The 22,839-nt window shown below is 43.5% G+C and overlaps 1 protein-coding gene across 1 annotated transcript in view; it reads right to left on the bottom strand.

The window, feature by feature from the left end:
* col14a1b (collagen, type XIV, alpha 1b) overlaps positions 1 to 22,839 on the bottom strand; it is a gene marked incomplete at its 3' end in the record, with an annotated part of 180,142 nt that overhangs the window by 98,446 nt on the left and 58,857 nt on the right. Inside the window, exons 10-16 of the mRNA XM_080735457.1 lie at positions 19,026 to 19,155; positions 13,741 to 13,880; positions 10,123 to 10,249; positions 9,736 to 9,875; positions 8,910 to 9,042; positions 8,256 to 8,300; positions 7,475 to 7,620 (exon numbers count right to left, since the gene is read on the bottom strand). Coding sequence (XP_080591583.1) covers positions 7,475 to 7,620; positions 8,256 to 8,300; positions 8,910 to 9,042; positions 9,736 to 9,875; positions 10,123 to 10,249; positions 13,741 to 13,880; positions 19,026 to 19,155 — 861 coding nt within the window. The remainder of the gene's footprint in view (positions 1 to 7,474; positions 7,621 to 8,255; positions 8,301 to 8,909; positions 9,043 to 9,735; positions 9,876 to 10,122; positions 10,250 to 13,740; positions 13,881 to 19,025; positions 19,156 to 22,839) is intronic.

Raw genomic sequence — 22,839 nt, 5'->3', positions numbered from 1 at the left:
TCTAAAAACCAGCCCAGCTGGAACCTGCCAGGCCCGAACAAGACCAACCATCTACTTTCTCAATGTGAACGCTGACTCATAAAGTATTTATGCGCTTCTGAAAGCCAATTTACTTTTGGACGGGGTGTGCCAGTGGCCCCGGAATGTTAAGTTCGATCCCTGTGAGACAAGGTAGCACTATAGGCTGGAACTAGGAGGACTCCAGGAGTATACGTCACGGTACACAAATATCTAATGTTATTACACAAGATCTTTTACACCACACTGTGATATTAATTCAGTTATTATTATTATTATTATTATTATTATGTTATTACAACGTGTTTTGAGCAGTGCTAACCGCCACAATAAGTGACTTTGTGTGTATGTCCATGTGTTTTTCCAAGTGTTTTTCTATTGTATCAAATACTGATGTTGTAAGTACCTATCCCTATCCCCCATATCCCTGGATGACGTAAGTTTGATGTAAGCTTTCCAAGGGTTTTCCCGTGGTTCCTGGGTACAAGGATTCACTGCGGGCCACGATGAATGTTCTTCATAGGGGTTTAACCCATTTAGACTGGGAACATTATTATTACGCATTATTTTGTACTTTAACTATTGAAAAATAGCAGATATACAAGCTCACAGCGCGGCACAGAGTGCCACGCTGCAAGCTTGTAAATCTGCTATTTTTCAATAGATAAAATAATTAAGGCCCCTCCACCTTGGGCCCTAGTAACTCAGTCCCACTTTTCCTCCCCTTGTGACGCCCCTGCACAGGATACTATTTGAAGTGAGCACCGCTCACTTCACATGGGAGTGATTTTTTTTTTCATTCATTATGACACACAGGAGTGTCTTGCACTCTCTCTCTCTCTCTCTGTGTGCATGTGTGTTCGTGTGTGCGTGTGCGTTGCTGACCCTCTAACAGCCCCTAGGGAAATCACCACCTTAAAAGTGCAAAAGTAAACTTACATTTAACTTTTTAGAAATGTACCTGATACAGAATCCTACATAGTTAATGAGGGAGAAGGCTCTGTGAGGTCACTCCCCTCCCCTCCCAGACAATGCCTAAGTATCACAATATAGCCTTACACCCCCCCATCTAGCCCTTCAGATACATTTTTAATGGTCATAAAAACCATTCGACCCGGCTATTATTATCGAGTTAAGCTGTTGCCGTGAGGCTCTGTATAGTAGGAAAAAAGCCCTGCGTCTAAAGAAAGTTGTCACATTAAAGGGTCTGGGACTGTTTTGACTCTCCAGTGATTCAGTTTTTCTTCTTTCTTTCTTTTTTTTCTTTCCTTTTTCACTTGCTGGAACTAGATTGTGCTGCCAGGCCATTATTGCCATAACCCAGTTAGCTGGACAGAACTAAATTTGTTGCCAGGCAACATTGGTTTATCTGACCCTTTATCAGAATATATTGGGAAACTTAATGGGACCGCTGTGAATTCAGTGGCACACACACAGCCCTGTCTGAATATAGATGCTATACAGTGGATGCTGGAGTGCAAGGCCTGCTGCCACGGTATAGGTGCAACAGCAGTTGATACTGCTGCTACTGCAGGTGTAGTATCTGTAGCAGTTACTAAGTACCAGTATGTACTGTATGTATGTACAGTATGTATGTATGTATGTATGTATGTATGTATGTATGTATGTATGTATGTATGTATGTATGTTTGGGCTTTCACCAACTAGTCAACTAGTCAATAACCACTAGTCAAAGTTGTTTAAAAAAAGAAGAAAAAACTAAATTACATTTTTTATATTATTATTGCGACCGTCAGGGAGCAGTTTACTATGAAAACCTCCACCGGCCGTCCGTCCGTCCGTCCGTCCGTCCGTCACACCTTTGTGACCATCAACAAACGTCACACCTTTGTTGATGTTTAAATCGAAGAGTCTTGGTCAAATACTTCTGTTGGTTTCTGCACTGATCATTTATACAATTCAGCTGTGTTTGCTCGTGTCATCATGATGAGGTCATAAATCAGCCATGCCCAAATATAGATTTTACGGGTTTACATGCTTACTCAGTTATTCGTTATGTGAAAGTCCTATGACGTCTATGATATCTGACATCATCATACATACATTCCCTTTTATGCCCATAAATGGAGATCCCCTCTGTAGAACCAGCCACTGACATCACTGTAATGTCAGGGGAACCAAATCCCTTTTATGCCCATATATGGAGATCCCTGTGATGCCAGGGGAACCAAATCCCTTTTATGCCCATATATGGAGATATGGAGATCCCCGTGTTGCCAGGGTAACCAAATCCATTTTATGCCCATATGGAGATCCCTGTGATGCCAGGGGAACCAAATCCCTTTTACGCCCATATATGGAGATCCCTTATGTCATCAATATTAAGCCCATATCTGTGAATATCTTTGGGTACCAGATGTCTCCATATATGGTTAAATGGTCCGATATACATCACTGGCCAGAAGACCAAGAAATGGTGCAACCTCGCCCTTTGCTTTTCTCCCTATAGGCATCTTACTGGTAGGTAGTTTAATGAGGAATGCAGTATGGTGGTAGGTAGGTAGTTATGGCCTTTGATGTAAGATTTTCACTTTCTAGGATAACTATATTTGCTATTCCCAGATGATGCCCTTTTAGGGTACCCCTCATGCCCATATATGGAGATCCCCAGGCTTTACTAATTAACATAAGTTTTATGCCCATATATGGAGATCATTGTCCCAATGTCATCAGATATATGGGCATAAATGGACACAGGCAAACTAGATGGGCTGTATGGATATCCAGATGTGTGATGTAAGTGTTTTATTCCAAATGTGGCACCCCACAGACATATTTCCAGAAACAAAATCCCTTTCATGCCCATATATGGAGATTTCTGATGTCATCAATCCCAGGCCCTGTAAAAAACATGGTTGCTATGGTATGAGCAACTTATGTCTCCATATATGGAGATTCAACTTCAATGAGTAACCATGGCAAACTGTCAACTGCCCGTATGTCTTGATAATTGGTAAAACAAACTTTTGGCCTATTTGTGGAGATAAGCGACCAACGGTCGCTTATCTCCCGATTAGGGAGTCTTACTGGTTTTATATATAGGCCTACAAGGTACCAAGGTAATTTCGGTTTGATTATAGTTAGTTTGATTATAGTTATAGTTATTGTTTTTTATAACATTACAACCATTATAAACGTAATATTATTATCCAGTCATACAGATGTGCCACTTCAAAACGTCAGCATTTCCTGTACTTTTCCAGCATTTGTTTCTGGAAACACTTTTTTTCCAAGGTTCTTGCTCATTCTTCTCTTTTGTTAGTGAAAACAAAAGCTACTTCATTGGAAATAAGAATCTGAGCAGCATTTACACAACAACACCTTTACAAATGCCCTCCTTTCTCACTGTTAATGTTCTAACAATTTACTGTCAATCCACTGTCTTGCCGATGGCATGACGTGTGAAGTTCTCAAGTGGCACATCTGTACACTGCAGCTCCTCAACGGCGTTCACCCAAAGTTCACCCAAAATGAAAGTCTGTCTGCAAGTAGCAGTGATCATTATGTATACCAGGGGTTCCCAAACTTTTTTGTCTCAGGGCATTTGTAAAAAATACAAGTCGTGAAAGCTGAAAGATGTATGTAAGCCTAAGGATATATGTTATGTATGCATGCACACACGTACGAACATACAAATGCTTGATTCCTTTCTTTAGCTTTTAATGATTAAACTATGACCGTTACCAGCAGTCAAACAATTGTCAATTCATCATCGTGAATAAATACTACACTGGGTGGGTCGGATTGTACGGTGACAAGTGTGGGTTAGTATCTCTGCAATGTTTGTGCAGATGTTGTCCGAAGTAGAAGAGCGGACAACACAAAATAACTGTAACCAATCTTTAGCTATTGATAGCTAGTCAGATAAGTAATTATGTATGCTGTTTGAAGAGGAAGCCGCTCGAGAGAGAAGCCACACCAGCTGCTGCCCAGCTGTTGTGACATCCAACTAGCAATTCCAGCACAGTCCCTCTGGACTGTGGGATATAAACAGCCGAAAGGCCCGTCCCTCCTGGGTATGGGGACAGAAACGATAATGTCAGACAGATGCAAGACATCTGACAGACAGTATTTCCTCATAAGATATCAATGTGTTTGTCCTGTATTCGGTTTTTTCTAAGCGCTACATGGAAGAGTGTTGTGATGGGGTTTTGGGACTTCAGTACTCTGACTTTGGAAAGGCGTCCTTGCGGTGTACAGCATGGGAATATAACAGTAATGCATGAGCAAAACATCTAAAGTAGTGGTATATTGATATGAAGGGCTGGATAATCAATATGCTACTGGGTAAATAATAATATATGGTTAATATCATATAGATTTTAATCATTACTTACAGTTTATTCTATTGTATTTTTAGTTGAGGTCATGAATTGTGGCGTTTCTAACGGAGCTACGGCAATATCATTTTGTTCTGCTGTGCAGCTCTGATGTAGAGTTATGAATGACAATAAAGAGGAACCTAAATGAATAGTTCACTTTGTCCAGCACCTCGCTTTTTCAGCAAAGTACCACCCACCATCCCATTCGTAACTAACTAATTTAAATTCAAGATTCTTTCAGCTAAATTCCAACTGACACCGTCTATGGAGATGATGTGGTCACAGCTGGTCACCACAAATGGGTTAGTATTGTGTATGTTCAGTGTTCAGTATGACAGTCCCCAGTCCCCACTCAAGACAGAGCTTTGATAAAGGGGGCAACAAAGTCCAAACAAAACACTCATGTATTGTCCATATTTACCATGTACCATCTAGTATATTTATCATCATGCACCCAATTGACCTGCAGATTCACAGACCAGGAACAGCCTCTACAGTATAAAATAATACTGAGAGAGTATAGAGGGTTTGTGCATGCATAAAGTGAATGGCAAATCAAGTGGCAAAGTCAGTTTAATGTCGTTTAAAGCAATCAGATAGGACATTTCTTTTTTTATAATTTTTATCCCACGATTTTGTAACCCATTTTCACCCAGTGCCAATTGCCTATGTAATCCTGGGCTCTGCTCTCCCTCTGCCGCGCCTGGGGAGACAACGGACTGACCTCAAGTTCCTTCTATGCATGAGGAGTCGAAGTTGCTTCTTTTCACCTGACAGTGGGGATTTCCCTGGTTTGGATGTAGCGCGTGGAAGGAACACGTTATCCCAACCAGTTCCTTTCCTCTCCATCAGGCGCCCCGGCTGGCCAGGGGGAGGCATTATTGAGACCAGGATTACTGCATGTCTTTTCTGTTTGGATGTATGGACTGTCAAGGCCAGAAAGTATTTTTTTGCCACTCAGTAGGCGTTCTCGCATAACCTCCGGGTATGATGATGATGTCACACGCATAGCCTCTATTGACAATATTACATTATAATTCATAACCAAACGTGACTGCAGGCAATACCAGACTACACTCACATTGGAAATTAAAAAAGCAGTGAAGCAAGCTTGCCAGCTTTTTTTCTTTCTTTCTTTCTTCTGAGACACCTAACTAGTTGCCACTGTCTCTGCGGTGCGCTAGACAATTCATAAGCAAATCGCAATGCCAGACACAACCCACAGCTGTTCGCAATTAGATAAGGCATCTCATTTAACGAGCCAATAGTTTGAGCAGCAGGACACTTGATTTCATGAAGAAGCCCCAATCCAGCCCTCTGGACGCAGTGAGACGGGGGCTTATTGTTCTGAGCTGTGCACCACACACACACACACACACACACACACACACACACGCATGCGTGCACACACACACACACACACACACACACACACACACACACACACACACACACACACACACACACACACACACACACACACAGTACATGAATTCACACATGCAAGAAACACATTTCTGTGCCTGTGTCTGTCCACCATGCGCACATTTCAAAGGGCCGCATGCATAATGAAACGCACATTTCAGACATTCTGCATCACTGTTTGAAATGTCTCGTTTGAATGCTCTGCCTGTCTGTCTGTCTGCTCTCCTCAGCCCTCTCTTCCTCCCCTCCTTTCTGTCATCGCCTAAAAGGTCGTCCATTGTTTCCACCTATATGCTCTCTCTGTCTCACCTCCTCTCTGTCTGGTCTGCCCATCCACGCCTCCAAAGTCTGGAGATTTGTTGTGGTTTGTCATTTTCTCGCTTCCCCTCCTTCCTACTCTCTTTCTACCACTTACCGTCTCTTCTAAGACTCTACAGTCGGGCCCTGCGCTCATTATAATTCTCTCTCCCTCTCTCTCTCACACTCTTCCCCCATCTGCTTGCCTCAACTCCTTCTCTCTCTGTTGCTGATAGTCAGAAGGACAGCCATTGTTGTCATCACTCTCTACAGTACCTCTTCACTCCATCCTCACTCTTTCTCCATCCGTCCATCCCTCTCTCTGTCTGGAGAGACTTGTAGGGTCTCTCTTCATGTGCTGTCATCATTTCCTCTCTCAACCCCTTTCTGTCACACTGCTAAGATTGCAGTCTGAAGGACCTTTCTTACTCTCACACACACACACACACACACACACACACACACACACACACACACACACACACACACACACACACACACACACACACACACACACACACTCTCTTCCTCTCTCTCTCTACCTCCCTCTTTCTGTTCATTCCACCGAGCCTGAAGGCCAGCCATTGTTTTCATCGGTCTCTCTCCAACTTCACCGCCCATTCTCTCTCCCATTCATTTCTCTTTCCCTCTCTCTCTCTCTCACTCTCTCTCTCACCCCTGTCTCTGCATGGACTTTCTTTGACTGAGGCTCCAGAGTCTAATGCACTGTCATCCTTTCTGTCCCTCCTCTCCTCCCCTTCTCTCTCTGTGTCAGCCAAGGGCCCCACAATGTGTTCATGGCTCTTTCTCCATCCCCCTTGTTCCTCTCTATTTCCACCTCCCTCCCTCCCTCTCTCTGTTTCCCTCTGTCTTTCCCGGTCTCTGTTGAGATTGACAGTTGTGGTGAAGGTCCACCTTGATTGTTGTCATTCTCTCTCTCTCTCTCTCTCTCTCTCTCTCTCTCTCTCTCTCTCTGTGTACTGAGGCTGTGGTCAGAAGGTCTATTGTCTTTCTCTTCCTCTCCACTCTCTCTCGTTCTCCACCTCCCTTTTTTGTCACATTTTTCACATTCCATCTGCCTCTACAGTTCTTTCTATTTATCAGTACACGTAAGTTCACGTGAACACATAAGTAACCCTCTTCCCATCTCTCTCACACACACACACACACACACACACACACACACACACACACACACACACACACACACACACACACACACACACACACACACACACACACACACACACACACACACACACACACACACACACACACACTTCCCCTCTCACCCTCTTGGTTGCTCGCATGCACACAAAAACATACAGTATTTCAACAAACAAATATGCATGCCTCCACACACTCTCTCTCTCTCTCTCTGTGTAGCGTACCGTCTCCTCTGCGCGGTCTCCCCTGGACGTGATGTAGGTCAGGCGGTAGTTTCGCACGTTCCTGGTGTCAGCCATCTGCCAGGACACCTGCAGGCTGAACGTGGTCTCGTCCCCAATCTGCATGTTCTTCACCGCGTACTTAGGAGCTGCAGGAGGGGGTCCCCGTCAGAAATATAAACAGAAACACGACGAAAAGTAAATATTTCTGAAATTTTTGCAGCAAATTCTGATTTAGTCTTGTCTTAGTCTTTTGAATAACAGATTTAGTTTTAGTCTAGTTTAGTCTTTGTTGACTAAATATATAATATAAAAAGTTATTTTTTCTTAGTCTGTCTTAGTCAACAAAATTAACACTGACTTTGGGATGTCGGAAGAACGATGACAGTCCAAAATTATCCTACTATAAATACAAATGAGAAATGACCAAAAGAAATATTGATATATATCTTCATATAAAATGGGTATTGACATTTTCAAACAATTTCAAGCAAATCTATAGCTATTTTCAGGATTCATGTAGTACAGTATATAGATAGGGCTTAAGTGGTTGATAACATTACAATACTAATAAAAAGTGTTCAACAGGAAGAGTGAGGATGAAAGAACAGAGCGACCGCAGACACAGAGGAGACTTGATACAGAGATGATGTAACATTATTAGCATTACAGTAGCATCAGGCTGATCCAGACTGCAAGCTCCTGTATAATTAGAGTTTAATATGATACAATATTTATTTATTTTGATGTAATATTCACATACAGGCATGAAGGATTCACTAACCTGCTGTTGTCGTTGTGGTGGTAGCAACAGTAGTTGTTCTCGCAACTGAAAAGCGGAAAAGCAAACAAATCATTGAAGTGAAAGTTAAATAACTTTAGAAAAAGTGTACATAGGCAAAAGCAGGAATTGGTACAGTCATTGAACATTTGTATTTTGTTCATGCTTCGATAGTCTCAAACTTTTTTGGTTTTCACAATTGGTCAGCTCACAGTACATCTTTGGAAATTATCAGTAGTAGTATATTTAGTAAATACTTTACATAACAAGTTAATGATCACCGGTAACACTGTTGTGACACCAATCATGAAATTCAATGCTTGATGAGTGATTGTTAATTAATTGAGTTTTGACTGACTGACTGACTGACTGACTGACTGACTGACTGACTGACTGACTGACTGAGTAGCATTAACCTATTCAAACCGGAAAAGCATCTGTGTCGTTTTAGATTTTAGCGTTAGCACATCTGCAAGCTCACAGCGCATCATTTCGTGCCTTTGAAAAATGTCTTACATCGTGAAAGTGTGAGAACTACTGATTCAGAAGGCATTTGTAGGATCAGCCTAAGGCTTAATGGAATAAATAACTATCTGGTTTGTTGGCTGACATCCTGACTGACGGAGCGAGTAGCATTAATACACATGCTTGTTTTACCAGTGGACTCTACGATGAAGACTTCGTCACTCTCAGACTCGTCAGGGTAGATGGCGGTCAGCGTGACCTCGTACTCTGTAGCCGGACTGAGTCCTGTTAGCAGGTACCTGTTGACGTTCCCGTTCACTAGAGACTGGCCAGGAGACACACAGACAGAAAGATGATGCTTCATTTATACCTGGTTGCAGGATTGAGTCGCACGCCACTTTATTCCCCCCAGTATAATTCAGGATTAAGGTTAAATATTATACTAGACCAGATGGAAAGACAAACACATGCTGTAGGAATGTTACTCTGTCTTGTTCACTAAAGCCACAGAGACAGACATACAGATTACCACACATACTGTATATAAAAACAGAGAGACAGACAGACAGGCAGTCAGTATTGTATGTAGCGTATTATATGTATTACTGATGAATAGAGTACAATGGACCACAATGGAAACGAGACCCTTGGGCTATTTTTATCCTTTTAGCATTAATAAAGTAGTCAATCAAACAGATTGACAGACAGTTAGACTAGGTGAGGAATTCAATTCACAATTGAGTGGGCCAGACCCATATCCGCCAAGGTCAAGTTTTTTTTGCCCAGTCGGATTGGTCTGGTTCCACTCTAAGTCTTGCCAACACGCGACGTCACCATGGTGTCCTGACGTGTCAAAACGTGACTTTCAGGGCGTCCCGTCATGTCAAAACTTGACATTTCAGGGCTACTGTCTTCAAAATGTGACACATTGGGTGTGAGAACTGGTTGGTATATTGGTCGTTTGGACGGTTCTATAACAGTGATTGTGATTGGACAGCTTTGTAACTACGACCCCCACCTCCTTGGCGTCACCTCCCTTGGTGGGCGTCCATGTCAGTTTGTACATATCCACGTCAGAGGCCGCGTGCGTCCATGACACCCGGAAGCTCTCTGTGGAGATGTCACTGCTTGCCAGGTCCAAGGGGTCCGGAACAGGCTCTACACACACGCACGTGCGCACGCGCACACACACACACACACACACACACACACACACACACACACACACACACACACACACACACACACACACACACACACACACACACACACACACACACACACACACACACACACACACACACACACACACACACACACACACACAGTCGCTTTACAAAACGAAACAAACAAGAAACATTCAAGACGTAATGAAATCCAACTGTATTTCTTCATGAAGTCCTACTTGTAGTGAAGCTCTCCGTCAGGGGCTCGGCCTGTCCCTCGTCGTACACGGCAAAGATGGCCACCGTGTACTCGGTCAGAGCGGTCAGGTTCCTCAGCATCCAGGTGGTCACCCGGCCAACGTCCACCTGTGAGCAGACACACACCACGACAGGTGCTTAAAAACTAGCCTGGCACGGCCATCCCGAGCTACGTCATCACAAATGTGCTTCCTTTCTCAGTCTGGGGTCCCTCCCATAGAGTCTCATTACGAGAAATTATTTTCTAATTTCCAATCAAATGGCTGCATTTGGAGCGACCCGCCTCACACCGCTCCTGAGTCCTGATTGGTCGAGCTGCTGCTGCATGCACCTCTCATATTTTGACAACAAACATGGCGGTCCCCATACCCAAAGTGAGTTCACAAATCGCAAATAAAAGATGCATTAAGCGAGGTTTTATCTGAAATCAACGCCATCTCAGAACTTAAAAAAGAACAACAATTTCCCCTGGGAGAGTCTGGCTGTTGCCAGGCTACTTAAAAACCACAGATAGTCGGGATCATTCACAGTCACATGCTGCGTTCAACACTGACAGATACGAAGATACAGTCTACCATTATCTTTCAATGGAAGCCAGCGACATAGAGATACAAAGATACATCCGATTTATTTTAATTTCTTTCTTTGTGCTTCCCCATGGACCTACTTGCAGATTACCTCAATGTCAGTCTACTTCATGTGGATTATGCGGTCGACATTTTGTACCTTATCCCATGTACTGACGTGTTTCGTTTTTGTCTGTTTTTTCTAACACCTTAACCAATGTTCATAACAGTAAGTAGATCATGTACAGTATACACCTAGCTGCTACAGTATGCTCATGCACCTTTTATATCTTACCTCAGGTACCATGTAAATATATAGCCTATAGATATTTTGTATTTCGTTGTTGATCTCCTTTCCCCCCTTGCCCCCCCGATTAATTGTCAAACAAATATTTGTGATTAACAATTTAATTGTGTTTTTGGCATTGAAATACTGGACCATGAATAAAAGCCTTTTAGGCTTCGTAATTAAAAATTGCAAAGGACAGATACCGTATGACAATAACTACAAAGAAATTACTGACATATTTAATAATGTTATACTTAAAAAAAGGACATGGAAACGATTATGACAATTATGCAAAAATAATTACAATCGTCTCACATAATTGCAATTTGGCGATTATGTAACAGCTGTGACAGGCCCAACTGTGTGTGGCAGTGAAAATCTGAGGTTTTGCTTGGCATCCACATCTTAACGTTCTCTTTGAAGTTATAAGCCAACAGGCAGTATCACAACATTGTTCCGCTATGTAAGCAGTTGGTAGTCTGCGACCCACTGGTGGAGAAACACACACGGTCTACATAACCTTGGCTCTTATTGACTGAGGCCTGTGGCTGTGCAGATCCTCTCTCCAGTGGTCCATAATAACTTTGTTCCACATTGGGAGAAATCCCACTGTGTTTTCTGTACGTTCTCACTGCTGTTCTTTGCAGGCAGCTGTCTAAACAAGCACATGTTTGACATTTTCATTTTTAGGAATTTCTCTCTTGTCTATAGTGTCTTAGAAAGTATGCAAGTAGGGGATGGGTATCGGTGCGTTTTTCCGAGATAAATCTGACAAGATGCATGGCATTTGATGGACACACCTTGTTTATATTTCATTATATTCACCCATTTTCTAAATTCAGTCAATCCTTCTCAATGTGTACAGCAGGCCCCGTCACTGCCAATCGAACCCAGGCTTCTGCAGTGCTGAACGAGTGTTTCTCTACACAAACCTGGATGCCCCGTGTACTGGGATTCAAACTTTGTGTTCAGACCAAAGCCTGGCAATGAGATGAAACCATCGCTTGTCACAAAGAGCCGAGTTGAAACTTGCAACCACTTTGACCAGAAAACCGTGGTGGTTTGCAACATTCTAAAACTGAACATTCCACATCAAGGCGAGGAGCGGAGAACATTTACCATTTCCATAGAATGTCAACCTATTTTACATTATATACGCTTGTATAAAAATGTTAAATAGCTACACCCGCTTCCTTTCTCTATTTTGCATACTCTTTTTCTCTCTCCCTCTCTCTGTGGTGGGTGCTTAAAAAAAGAACAGACCCACGCATCACTCTGTGTGAATATGTGTGAGCATATATTAGCCTAGTCAAAGAGAAGGAGGAGAGATGAAGACGGGAGAGAGAGAGACAGAGAGAGAGGGGCCACAACCTTTCTCTTCTATTGTTTAATTACATTGAAGGTTGTTCTTGAACATGCCCAGCAAACTGATGGGGCGTGCATACGTGTGTGTCTGTAGAGAGGTAGAGGCACACGTGTTGCACGTTCATGTGAGCAACGTGTCTGTGTAATCAGAAATGCATTACAACTTGTTGCTCGTGCCTTGACCACTAGGCCAGCAGGTATCAGGAACCACTCCCCCCTCCCCTACTTTCCCATTCATCTGTATCACAATCTATCATATAATTAGAGGAGTCAGTCAGTCAGAGGTCACACAATGCATTATCTATTCACTCGCTTCAGCGACTGATCTCAAATTTAACATGGCATTGGCCATTAGCATTATACACACGGTGACGGAGCCCGAATTTCATTTTTCCCAAATTCTAGCTATTTATTAGCGTTTCTTCACTCTACAGCTCTACAGCCTGTTGTCAGGGTTACGGTCCGTTCCTCCAGGCCATGGGATCTGTAGCCCCGGGCCCAAACACACCTCTCACAGTTAGGAATGTTGCAGTCTCTTTCTCTCTCTCTCTCTCTCTCTCTCTCTCTCTCTCTGCATGGGTCACGCATGCAACGGGTGATGTATGTCTCATCTTCCAACGGGTATGGAAAAATTATGTGGAGCAAGCACATACATTCTCATACTTCTATTCACCTAATTTTGCTGTTACATTATTTGTATCTGCTCATATTTTGCAGCACATATCTTCGAACGGGTAAGGTCTAGTCTAACTATTAATTTAGCGAATGTCTGTCCGTCTGCCCATCTGCATGCTGACATCAATGACACAACACAGTTTCTCCGCAATGGTAACTGTCTGTCTTCATGCTGACATCACGTCGTACTCTGACGTCATGCTCTGACGTCATAGTACTGACATGACACAGACTGGCCTGGACACGGAACCCCATGTATGGGAATAAATATCTGCCCAACGGGCACTCCAACATGGATCACCATATATGGGCATAAAGATCTGCCCAACGGGCACTCCAACATTACTTCTGAGACTCCTATATTCAATCCCTTAGATACTGTGCACACCCCTCGGGCACAGGACTAATTAAAACTATTTTTTCATAGTTTTAAAGAAAAAATACCATGACTTATTTTTTCTTTATATAAATGTTTTTATGTTAATGATGTGCTATCAATCAAGTATTTGTGTTTGGACAATTATTTGGAGGCGCACTTGCAATATGCTTACGGCCCACCAGCCCTCGTGTTGAGAATCGCTGGACTGGACTCTCTACGCACTGGACTTCCCATTAGTTGGTTAGAGATTCTATTGGCTTCTTGTGTGTCATCTCACATCATTGGTCTGTATTCTAATTAGCTTCTTGTGTATGGGTCCTCTCACCTCGTTGGTCTGTATCCCGTCAGTCTTGACGTACATGACGCGGTAGCTGTTGACCTTCCGGGAGGCGGAGTCCCAGGTCAGGCGGGCGGAGCTGTGGTCCACGTCAGAGAAACGCAGGTTCCTCGCTGGACTCAACGGCACTAGACGAGGAGGTGGGGGGAGAGGATAGGTCAGCATGGGCACACACACACACACACACACACACACACACACACACTTGAACCCGGGTCAGTGACGTCTCCTATTTTAATTATACATGGGACAGAATTTCATTACCTTCCTCACCCTCCCGAAGGGCACACTTAAACTCTCTGGTTCACCCCTTCTCCATCCTTTGTATGTCTCTCTTATTCTCCCTGTCTCTCTCTCTCTTGCTTCTCTCTCCACATGTCTCTCTTTCTCAGTCTGTCGCTGCGTGTCTCTCTCCTTGCAAGTCTCTCTGTACCCTTAATCTCTCTCTTTTCAAGTTTATCTTTCGATTTCCCGTTATCTGTTAACCCCTTCTGCCTCATCCTCTCTCTCGTTCTCTCTTCGGCTCTAGCCTCACTTCTGCAAGTTAATTCACCCGAGGGAATCTGATATATATTTTTGTTAAAAGCTTAAGGAACTTTTTTGCTTAGAATTACAGATCTGTTTTCTCTTCTTTTTTTTTCTTTTTTTCCCCCTCCACCATGACTGTGCCCACGCTGCATTCACCTCAATTATAAGCGGGGTCAGGGAGACAGACTGCAGACTCAGAGAGAGCAGGATGCGTGAGTCTAGGATGGCGTCGGGGTCAGGACGAGAGAGAGAATGGGGAAATGGAAAAGTTTAGAGATAGCAGAGAGGGGTGCTTTATTATTTTTTTTGCTGATTTTTTTATTTTTCTAAGTTTTCCTGGGTTCATTCCAAGTGTATTTTAGAAGCCCCGTGTCTGGAACAGAACTGGCTCAGATAAGAAGTAAAAGGTGTGAAAACGAATCAGCGTATTTGAGGAGTCCACTTCCAATGTGAGATACTGTACGCATCTGATGCAGACTTTTAGGGGAATTAGTGGAAAGGACAAAAGGTGGCCAATTTCCAGAAGCTTTCTGTCTCCGCTTAACAAAATGACAACTTTTACACATAGGACTACCTGTATTTCAGACTTGAATGATGAACTTCAGAAATTCTTTCCTTTCGCCTACGTACGGTAACGAGAAATTAGCTCTTTATGTGTCTGAGATGAGACTGGAGATATCGACTAAGTCCTCTACCTTTCTTTTTTTTAAAGATTTGTTTTTGGGCTTTTATGCCTTTATTGATAGGACTGTAGACTGACAGGAAATGGGGGGAGAGATGGGTAGTGACCAAGCCCCCAGAACCCAGGGCTAGATTTGAAGCAACCCCGATGGTGGCCAAAGTTGGAACTGCAGCCTAAACGCGCATTTTGGCCCCGCCCCCTCCACTCCAGACAGGAGAGGAGAGCAGCGTGACGTCATTTTGGAACCACGGTGGTTCCAATTTCCCCCAGAATGCACCTGGATTAGCTACATGCTAGCACGTAGCCGTTGCTTCAAAACGCCACTGAGCACTTGCATTGAAATGATAGTGGGGGCGGGGCTCGTCCGCTCTCTATTTTATATATACTCTATGGTAGTGACACGCGGCAAAGGTCGTCCCGATCGGGAATCGAACCAGCGCTGCCGCCAGGCATCCATGCCTTTGTGGAAATATCTAAGTGGTATGCGCCTGGACCAGTAGGCCAGCGGACATCCATCTGAGCGAAGATAGACATCTTTTCATAGTAAAATATCAACAGTGTGAATAAATTGGACACATGCTCTATTCATTTAAACCCATTACTGCCACTTGTTTAATCTCCAGCCTGATAAGATAACAGTTTACCTAACTGTTTCCAGAATGGGTTTTATAGGTCTACAGATGTCAGATGGTGGCAGTATTATCAGTAAGCTGTAGCCTGATGTACTGCTTGGCAACTAAGACTCCCAGAATTCCAGAATGCCTTACATTTTGAGGGCTTGGAGTGCAAAGGGCGTAAGGAACATTTTCACAATTTTGCAGGATTTTCATTGATTGTAATGATTTGATTAAAAACAACATAAAAAAATAAATATAAAAACATAACATGTAGTAGCCTAATTTGTATAAAATATAGATTGCTTAAATATCGTCGTTATCGGGTGGAAACCTCGTATCTCCAAGTTTCAAATGTGTACGTTCTTTCGCAAAGTAAAGCCCTGCTTCATCATACAAGGCTGTCGCACAAAAGTAGTAGTGAAAACAGCAGATATACAAGCACACAACGCCTCGCGGTGGTTGTGTGCTTGTAGATCGGCTGTTTTCACTAGTTTAAATAGTTTTTTAAATGATAAATGCAAAACGAACGGTTTTGGACACAAGGTTTTCACCCGACAACGACGATGTTGTTTTTAATTAAATAATTACAATCAATGAAAACCTCTCCTGTAAAATTAAAATAAAAAATAAAAGACAGTATATACTTACGGCCTTTGAATTGCAAACCCTCAATTTACACAGGTGTGTGTGTGGGTGTGTGGATGGATGGATGGATGTTGCCATGCCCTGCTTGGATGAACAAATGTATTGATTAAGGCAGACTTCTCAGGCATGCGGTCCCTTCCCCTTGCCAGCTCACACTGCCAACTTCGACTCTCTCTCTCTCTCTCTCTCTCTCTCTCTCTCTCTCTCTCTCTCTCTCTCTCTCTCTCTCTCTCTCTCTGTGCCCTATCTGACCTAGGGCTCTACCCTAGATGTTCCATGAACACATAAACATGCCTGGACTTACAGTTGTACCGACCTCAGTACTTTAGAAGCCCCTCCCCCCCAAAAAGCAGCATATCCTGTACAGTTGGATGAATACAGGAATGAATGAACGAGTGAAGCATAGATAAGTATAGACGCTCCGGCTCAAAGCGCCTATGTCATACCGAGTTACAAAACAAGTCTAAACTTACAGATTCAACCCCCTCTAGCTCTTCAAAAGAGGTCTCATAAAACCTTAATTAGCGAGCGAGGTGGGGGCCGCCCTGCCAGGGCATCAAAAACGAGAGAGAGAGAGAGAGAGAGAGAGAGAGAGAGAGAGGGAAGAAAAAAGAAAACATCCTCAGTGAAACATAATTAGAAACGCTGAACCACGCTTAGTTGGCAGCCAGCGCCGTGCAATGTGCTGGGTGAGCGGGCGCGTGCCAGGTCGCTTTTTATTGGGGCTCACAAGAACATGCAGCGTGCCATGGCTTGAGAAAACACACCCCGTGCAGTTAACGAGCCCCGCCAATGCAAGTTCGCCTAAAGTTGATCATCTCATCTTTTTCACAGATCTTGTATGCCTTTTCATGAACGTTGGCAATACGTGGGACGGACAGATGGACAGATACTGGAGACAGAGCGATAGATGGAGCCGGAAAACGGAATCGAAAGCCTAGGGTCTTCAACGTTTTCAGGCCAAGGACCCCTTAGTTGAGAGAGAGATGAAGCAGGGACCCCCACAACCTGTTCATAGATTCCATATAGTTTCAACGTTTGACAGCGCGATCATCTGCGTATTTTGGATTCATGACAATTGGTGTTTTCAGATATTTAACCACTTGAACCGTCCGTCAATACTTAATAAACTTGACCTTTTCATGTTTGTTTTAGTTTTTTTGCTATTTGCTACTTGGATGCTTTTTACACTAATTTGAAAAGATTCTGAAAGTGAAAGTGAATGTTTTCAACATACAAGTTTCCCCCCGACAGCGTCAATATGGTAATTGTTTCATGACTTGAATTGAGAAACGATTTAACCACACACTTTCTAAATTATTTTGCAAATAGCCGATCTACAAGCTCACAATGCTTCTCCCCCGCGACATGCTCTGAGGGTGTGTACATCTGCTATTTTTGAAAAAAATGCACTGTATCAACGGCAGCGCTGTCTAGGTGTTCCGTCATTCCAGACACGTCAGCTCCAGTGCTGATACAGTACATACCGACGTCATCGTCTCTGTCGGGTGGAAACCTCATATGCCCAAAACCATTACTTTTCAGGATTCAAATTCAAAAATAGTCAAAAGCGGCACATCTACCCGCTCAAAACACGTCGCTTCACACCACGTTTCGTGACACGTTTCGCGCCACGTTTCATGCCACGTTTCGTGCTGCGTTTCGAGCTTGCAGATCTGCTACTTTTCATGCTTTCGTGAGACACTGTTAGCCTGACACTCATCCTGAATTGCATTTATGACACTGTAGCACAGGCGTCTTCAACAGAGCAGAGTTACTACAGGGGCTCCTCCAAATCTTTCTCCAAATCTTTGTGTGATAGAAAAAAAATTCTCCTTTTTTATATTAACCACTAGCATCCATATTCTGAGAACTTTAGCCAAAAATAGCAGATCTACAAGCTCGCTGCGAGGCGTTGTGAGCTTGTAGATCGGCTATTTTCGGCAAAGAGGTTTGGTGTAGAGAGGGGGAAAAGAGCAGACTAAGTACAGAGCGAAAGGTCAAGTTTATTAAGTACTGACGATTCAAGTGGTTAAATATATGAAAACACAAATTGACATGAATCCAAAATACACTGATGATTGTGCTGTCAAACAATGAAACTATGTGGAATCTATGAAGGTTGTGGGGGTCCCTGCTTCATCTCTCTCTCAACTAGGGGGTCCTTGGCCTGAAAACGTTGAAGACCCCTGCTGTAGCATGATCAAGTAGGGCAGTAATTCAAGAAAAAAAAATAGCATACGGAGATAAGAGGTTTACAGAGTACATGGAAGCAAGCCTGGCAGTTGGAGCGTTATCTTCAGAGAGCTCAAACCCAACAGCCATGCTGGGTTTCCTGGAGCCCTGGCTCCAGCTCAGAGGGTCATAAAACCTCTGTGGCGAATTTGATGGAATTGGAATTTTTATGAATGTTGTGCGGAATATATTTAAGTTTATACAGCGGCACATTAGAGCTCTCGCCGGAGGCGGGACTCCACGGTGCATGTGTGTGTGTGTGTGTGTGTGTGTGTGTGTGTGTGTGTGTGTGTGTGTGTATATACTTATATTCTTCTGAGGACCAAATGTCCCCGCAAGAATGGTTAAGAAATAGACATATTTCCCTGGTCCTGACAAGAGAAAATGCTTGTATTATGGTTAACAAAGAAAATATTCAGGTTAGGATTAGGATTAGGTAATTACAGTAGAGGTCAGGTTTAGGTGGTTTTCCGTGAAAAATTGCCGATCTACAAGTTCAAGATTGAAGATCTCCTGTGTACGCATGCGTGCGTGCGTGCGTGCGTGCGTGCGTGCATGTGTCTTACAGGTGGTCTCCTGGCTGGTCATGGGGTCGCTGGCCTCCTCTCCGTACATGGCGTAGACGGTCACTGTGTACTCCGTGTCTGGAGTCAAGCCCTCCAGCTCCACCTCGTTCACTGTGTCTGCAACCTTCACCTGCACACACACACAAACACACACACACACGGTAAAGAGAAGTCCAGCTCGCTTCAGCCAGTAGAAGGTAGAAGGGCTCGTTGGTGCTCAACAGTGTCAACTTGCATCAGAGAGAATCAGGCACATGCACACATAGACATCAAACGGGGCTTGAGCCACTGCCCTTTTATCAGTCTGTAAAAAAAGTGCCCTCTCCAGTCCATGAATGCAGTTTTTACTATGGCGAAAGAAATGCAAATGCCCTCTTTCCATGCCATTCCTGAAGGGCAGCATTCAAGAGAATTGCCCTGTCCAAACTCTCCTGAACTTGAATGCAGCATCTCATGTTGAAAGAATAGCCCTCTCTGTGTAGAAATCAAGCATCAAAAATAGCCGACCTCCAAGCTCGGAGCTCGGAGTTTGGAGGTCTGCTATTTTCGAGATTTTCACCAAAAGGCCCTTTTAGAAATGTCAGCCCCTGCCTCTTTAACATTCTCTGTACGTCCCTGGAGAGAATAATACCAGGGCACTTCTCAGGAGAGACTACTACAAAACAAAATAAACCGGATCACTCAACTGATCTGTTTGTATACAGCTATCTACATAGCTACTGTATCTACAGTATGTACTGTATCATCAGAGTAATCTGAAGGGTTCCAGAAGGGTTCCCAGTTCGATCCCGGGCTCCCCCAGAGTTAGTGTCGAAGAGTCCTTGAACAAGACTCTGAACCCCTAGTTGCTCCCGGTGAGCAGCTCGGTGCCTTGCATGGTTTTCTCTGCCATCGGTGTATGAATGTGTGTGAATGGGTGAATGTAATGCACACTCTCTGTAAAGCGCCTTGGATAAAGGTGCTACTGTATATAAATGCACCATTTACAATTTTATTTACCATTTAATCACATGTACCGGGTAGTTATCTGATTGTGTCTAACCATACAAATCTAAGTGTAAAAATAGCAGAAGCACAATAATAGATGTATTCAAATCAGATTTCCAAAGTAATGAAGTGACTGACTTTAATCCAAAGTTTAAACTGGATCTATTGTACAGTATCAACAACATATATGCACAGCATATACTATATATCGGTATAAGTATATCTATCAATCTATCTATCTATCTCTGTATAGATTTCTGGCTAATCTATATAAGTCTAGTCAGGCATCGAAGACTGCTAGTAAAGTGGATTCACCCTGAGAAATGTAGAGAGGCTGATTATTTCGGAGTCATATTGCTGTAAAATGTTCTGTGATGAATTGTTGTTCCATATTCCAGCCGGCAGGGATGTCGGCCTCATCAGAGTGATGAAGTTCTTTTTGATGCAGTGCAAAAATAATAAATATGTTGATCAAAGTCGAGCACACACACACACACACACACACAAACACACGCTCACACACTATACACATGCACGCACACACACATTAATTAAACTTTGAGAGTTGACTCTCTGGGATACATTTTTCACTGGTTACCTTTGAATTCCAAGGTTCTGTGTTTGATGCTGGGCAACTAATAATGGGCGCTTGGCGGGTAGGTGTGGCGCTCATCCACCGCTCATCCACCTCAACGATCCATCTCCCAGGGATTTACACTAAATTAATACTCTCCACGGTCCATCTTCCCATTACATTAAGATTCTCTCTTTAGGGAGTATCTTTTTTCAAATAGCCATGTTGCGTGTTGGGATGCATTGTGAGCTTGTAGATGTTTTTGTTATCTCTCTCTCTCTCTCTTTCTCTCTCTCTCTGCTCCACCAGTCTGATGTTACAGTTTATTTCTTTATTTTGATTATTATTATTAAAACATTTCTTATTTTTTCCCCCCAATTGGAATGACATGGCCAAAATGGGGACGCCATGGTTTAAGTGGTTTACATGAGTCCTCTACCAACCTCACCTACCAGTTGTGTACAGTATGTTAGTTCTCTTGTTTCCATCCGTGTTTGCATCTATTTTTGTTACACTGTCACTGACTCTGTGACATTTGGTTAAGGTTGACTTGACTCGACTCATTCCTGGCACACGGTTCCCCCGCGGCCCCCGTGGCGGCCAGGCATGACAGCGAGCTAGCGAGGGCCCGCCGACGGAGAGTGAGTTGTTGACTGTGGAGCTGCTGCCTTGCAGCCAGTTCTTATCCTGGGAGCTGGAACGCAGCCACCTTAATTCAGAGTGGAACTGGAACGCTTCCAAGCGCACTCCGGGTTCCTTTCCAAACAGTTTCTTTTCCTGCTGCTCCTGTGCCTCGGTGGGAGTGACAGCCCAGGTAATAATGAGGCGTAATGCGATGGGGGACGCGGGACGTTTGGCTGTGCCATCCTGCACTGCGCACCGCTCCTCCTCCTATCGGCCTCGTCTTCCTGCACTCTCACTGATTTAGAGGGTTTATTATCGGTCAGGCTGGCTTGCGGACAGCTGACTGTCTCTTCTTTTAGGAGCCTGTCAGTTTTTCTTCCCCCCTACTTACTTTCATCTGATCTCAGCGTGATACTCTGATTGACTCACTCACTCACCCACTCACTCACTCACTCACTCACTCACTCACTCACTCACTCACTCACTCAGTCCTCTTCCTCTCGCAGTGGTGGAAGAACTAATTCTTATTTTTTATACCACAATATAGAAATACTCCTGTATAAAAAAAATGTGACGCGACGGCTTCAACCTATGTTCATATAATTGGTCCTCACTAATGTTCATGATACTGTAGTGGTGAAAAGAACCGTATACCAGTGACATCATCAGATTTCATTATCATAATTTTTTAGATTTGTATTAAACAACGGATTCCATTGACTTTCCGGGAAGAGAAAGGCTGAAGATTCCCCATTGATGATGTCACTGGTAAGCAGGTCTCTGAACTGTCCACAGCCCTCCTCTGAGACACAGAGTGAGTAGACAAAAATGGAGCCATATTATAAAGAGCATTAGTGAGGACCCATTTTATGAAGTGGATTTAAAAAATGGGTGAAGTCGTCCTCCAGAAAAGCACAAAAGCACAATGGCATCACTACTCCCTCGGTTTTGTTGTTTCTATCTCTCTCTGCTCCACAATTTAAACGTTTTAGGCATTTAGCAGACGCTCTTAATCCAGAGTGACTTACTATAAGAAAGGACAGAACAAGGTAATACATCAAATACATATTAGAAACACTAATCTAAAATCCTAGGTAAACCAAGAACCCATTATCAGTCTAATAGTAGAATAACCACTACAGAATACACACTATAGGATGCCAGGTCAACAATGACTTGACATCAGTCTCCACCAGTCTCATCATCTTGTTGTTATGCTTGCTTATGCTTCCGTCCCTCCCTCTCTATTTACACGCTTGCACACATGTGTACGTGGAGGATTACCGAGTTCATTTCTCTTCATCGCCCGTCCTTCCTTATCTATCCTCGTCCGCCTCTCATATTTCTCTCTCATGCTGAGTTCAGAGGACAGTGAGCTGCTGAGTGTATAATGGGCTGAGTACTGAATACATCACCATTCACCACCAGCTCTCACCAGGGACGTGCAGAGAATGTTAGAGAGGCAGGGATTGAAAATTCTAAAAGGGCTTGATTTCTACAGTTCAGTGCAGTTCTTTCAAAATAAGATGCTACATTCATGTTCAGGAGAGTTTGGACAGGGCAATTCTCTTGAATGCTGCCTTCTGGGTATGGCATGGAAAGAGGGCATTTGCATTTCACCGTAGTAAA

Source organism: Nannobrachium achirus, assembly GCF_963921795.1.
Source record: "Nannobrachium achirus genome assembly, chromosome: 10".
NCBI lineage: Eukaryota > Metazoa > Chordata > Actinopteri > Myctophiformes > Myctophidae > Nannobrachium > Nannobrachium achirus.
The sequence above is the reverse complement of the archived record's forward strand: the minus strand, read 5'-3'. Positions and strand labels throughout refer to the sequence as shown.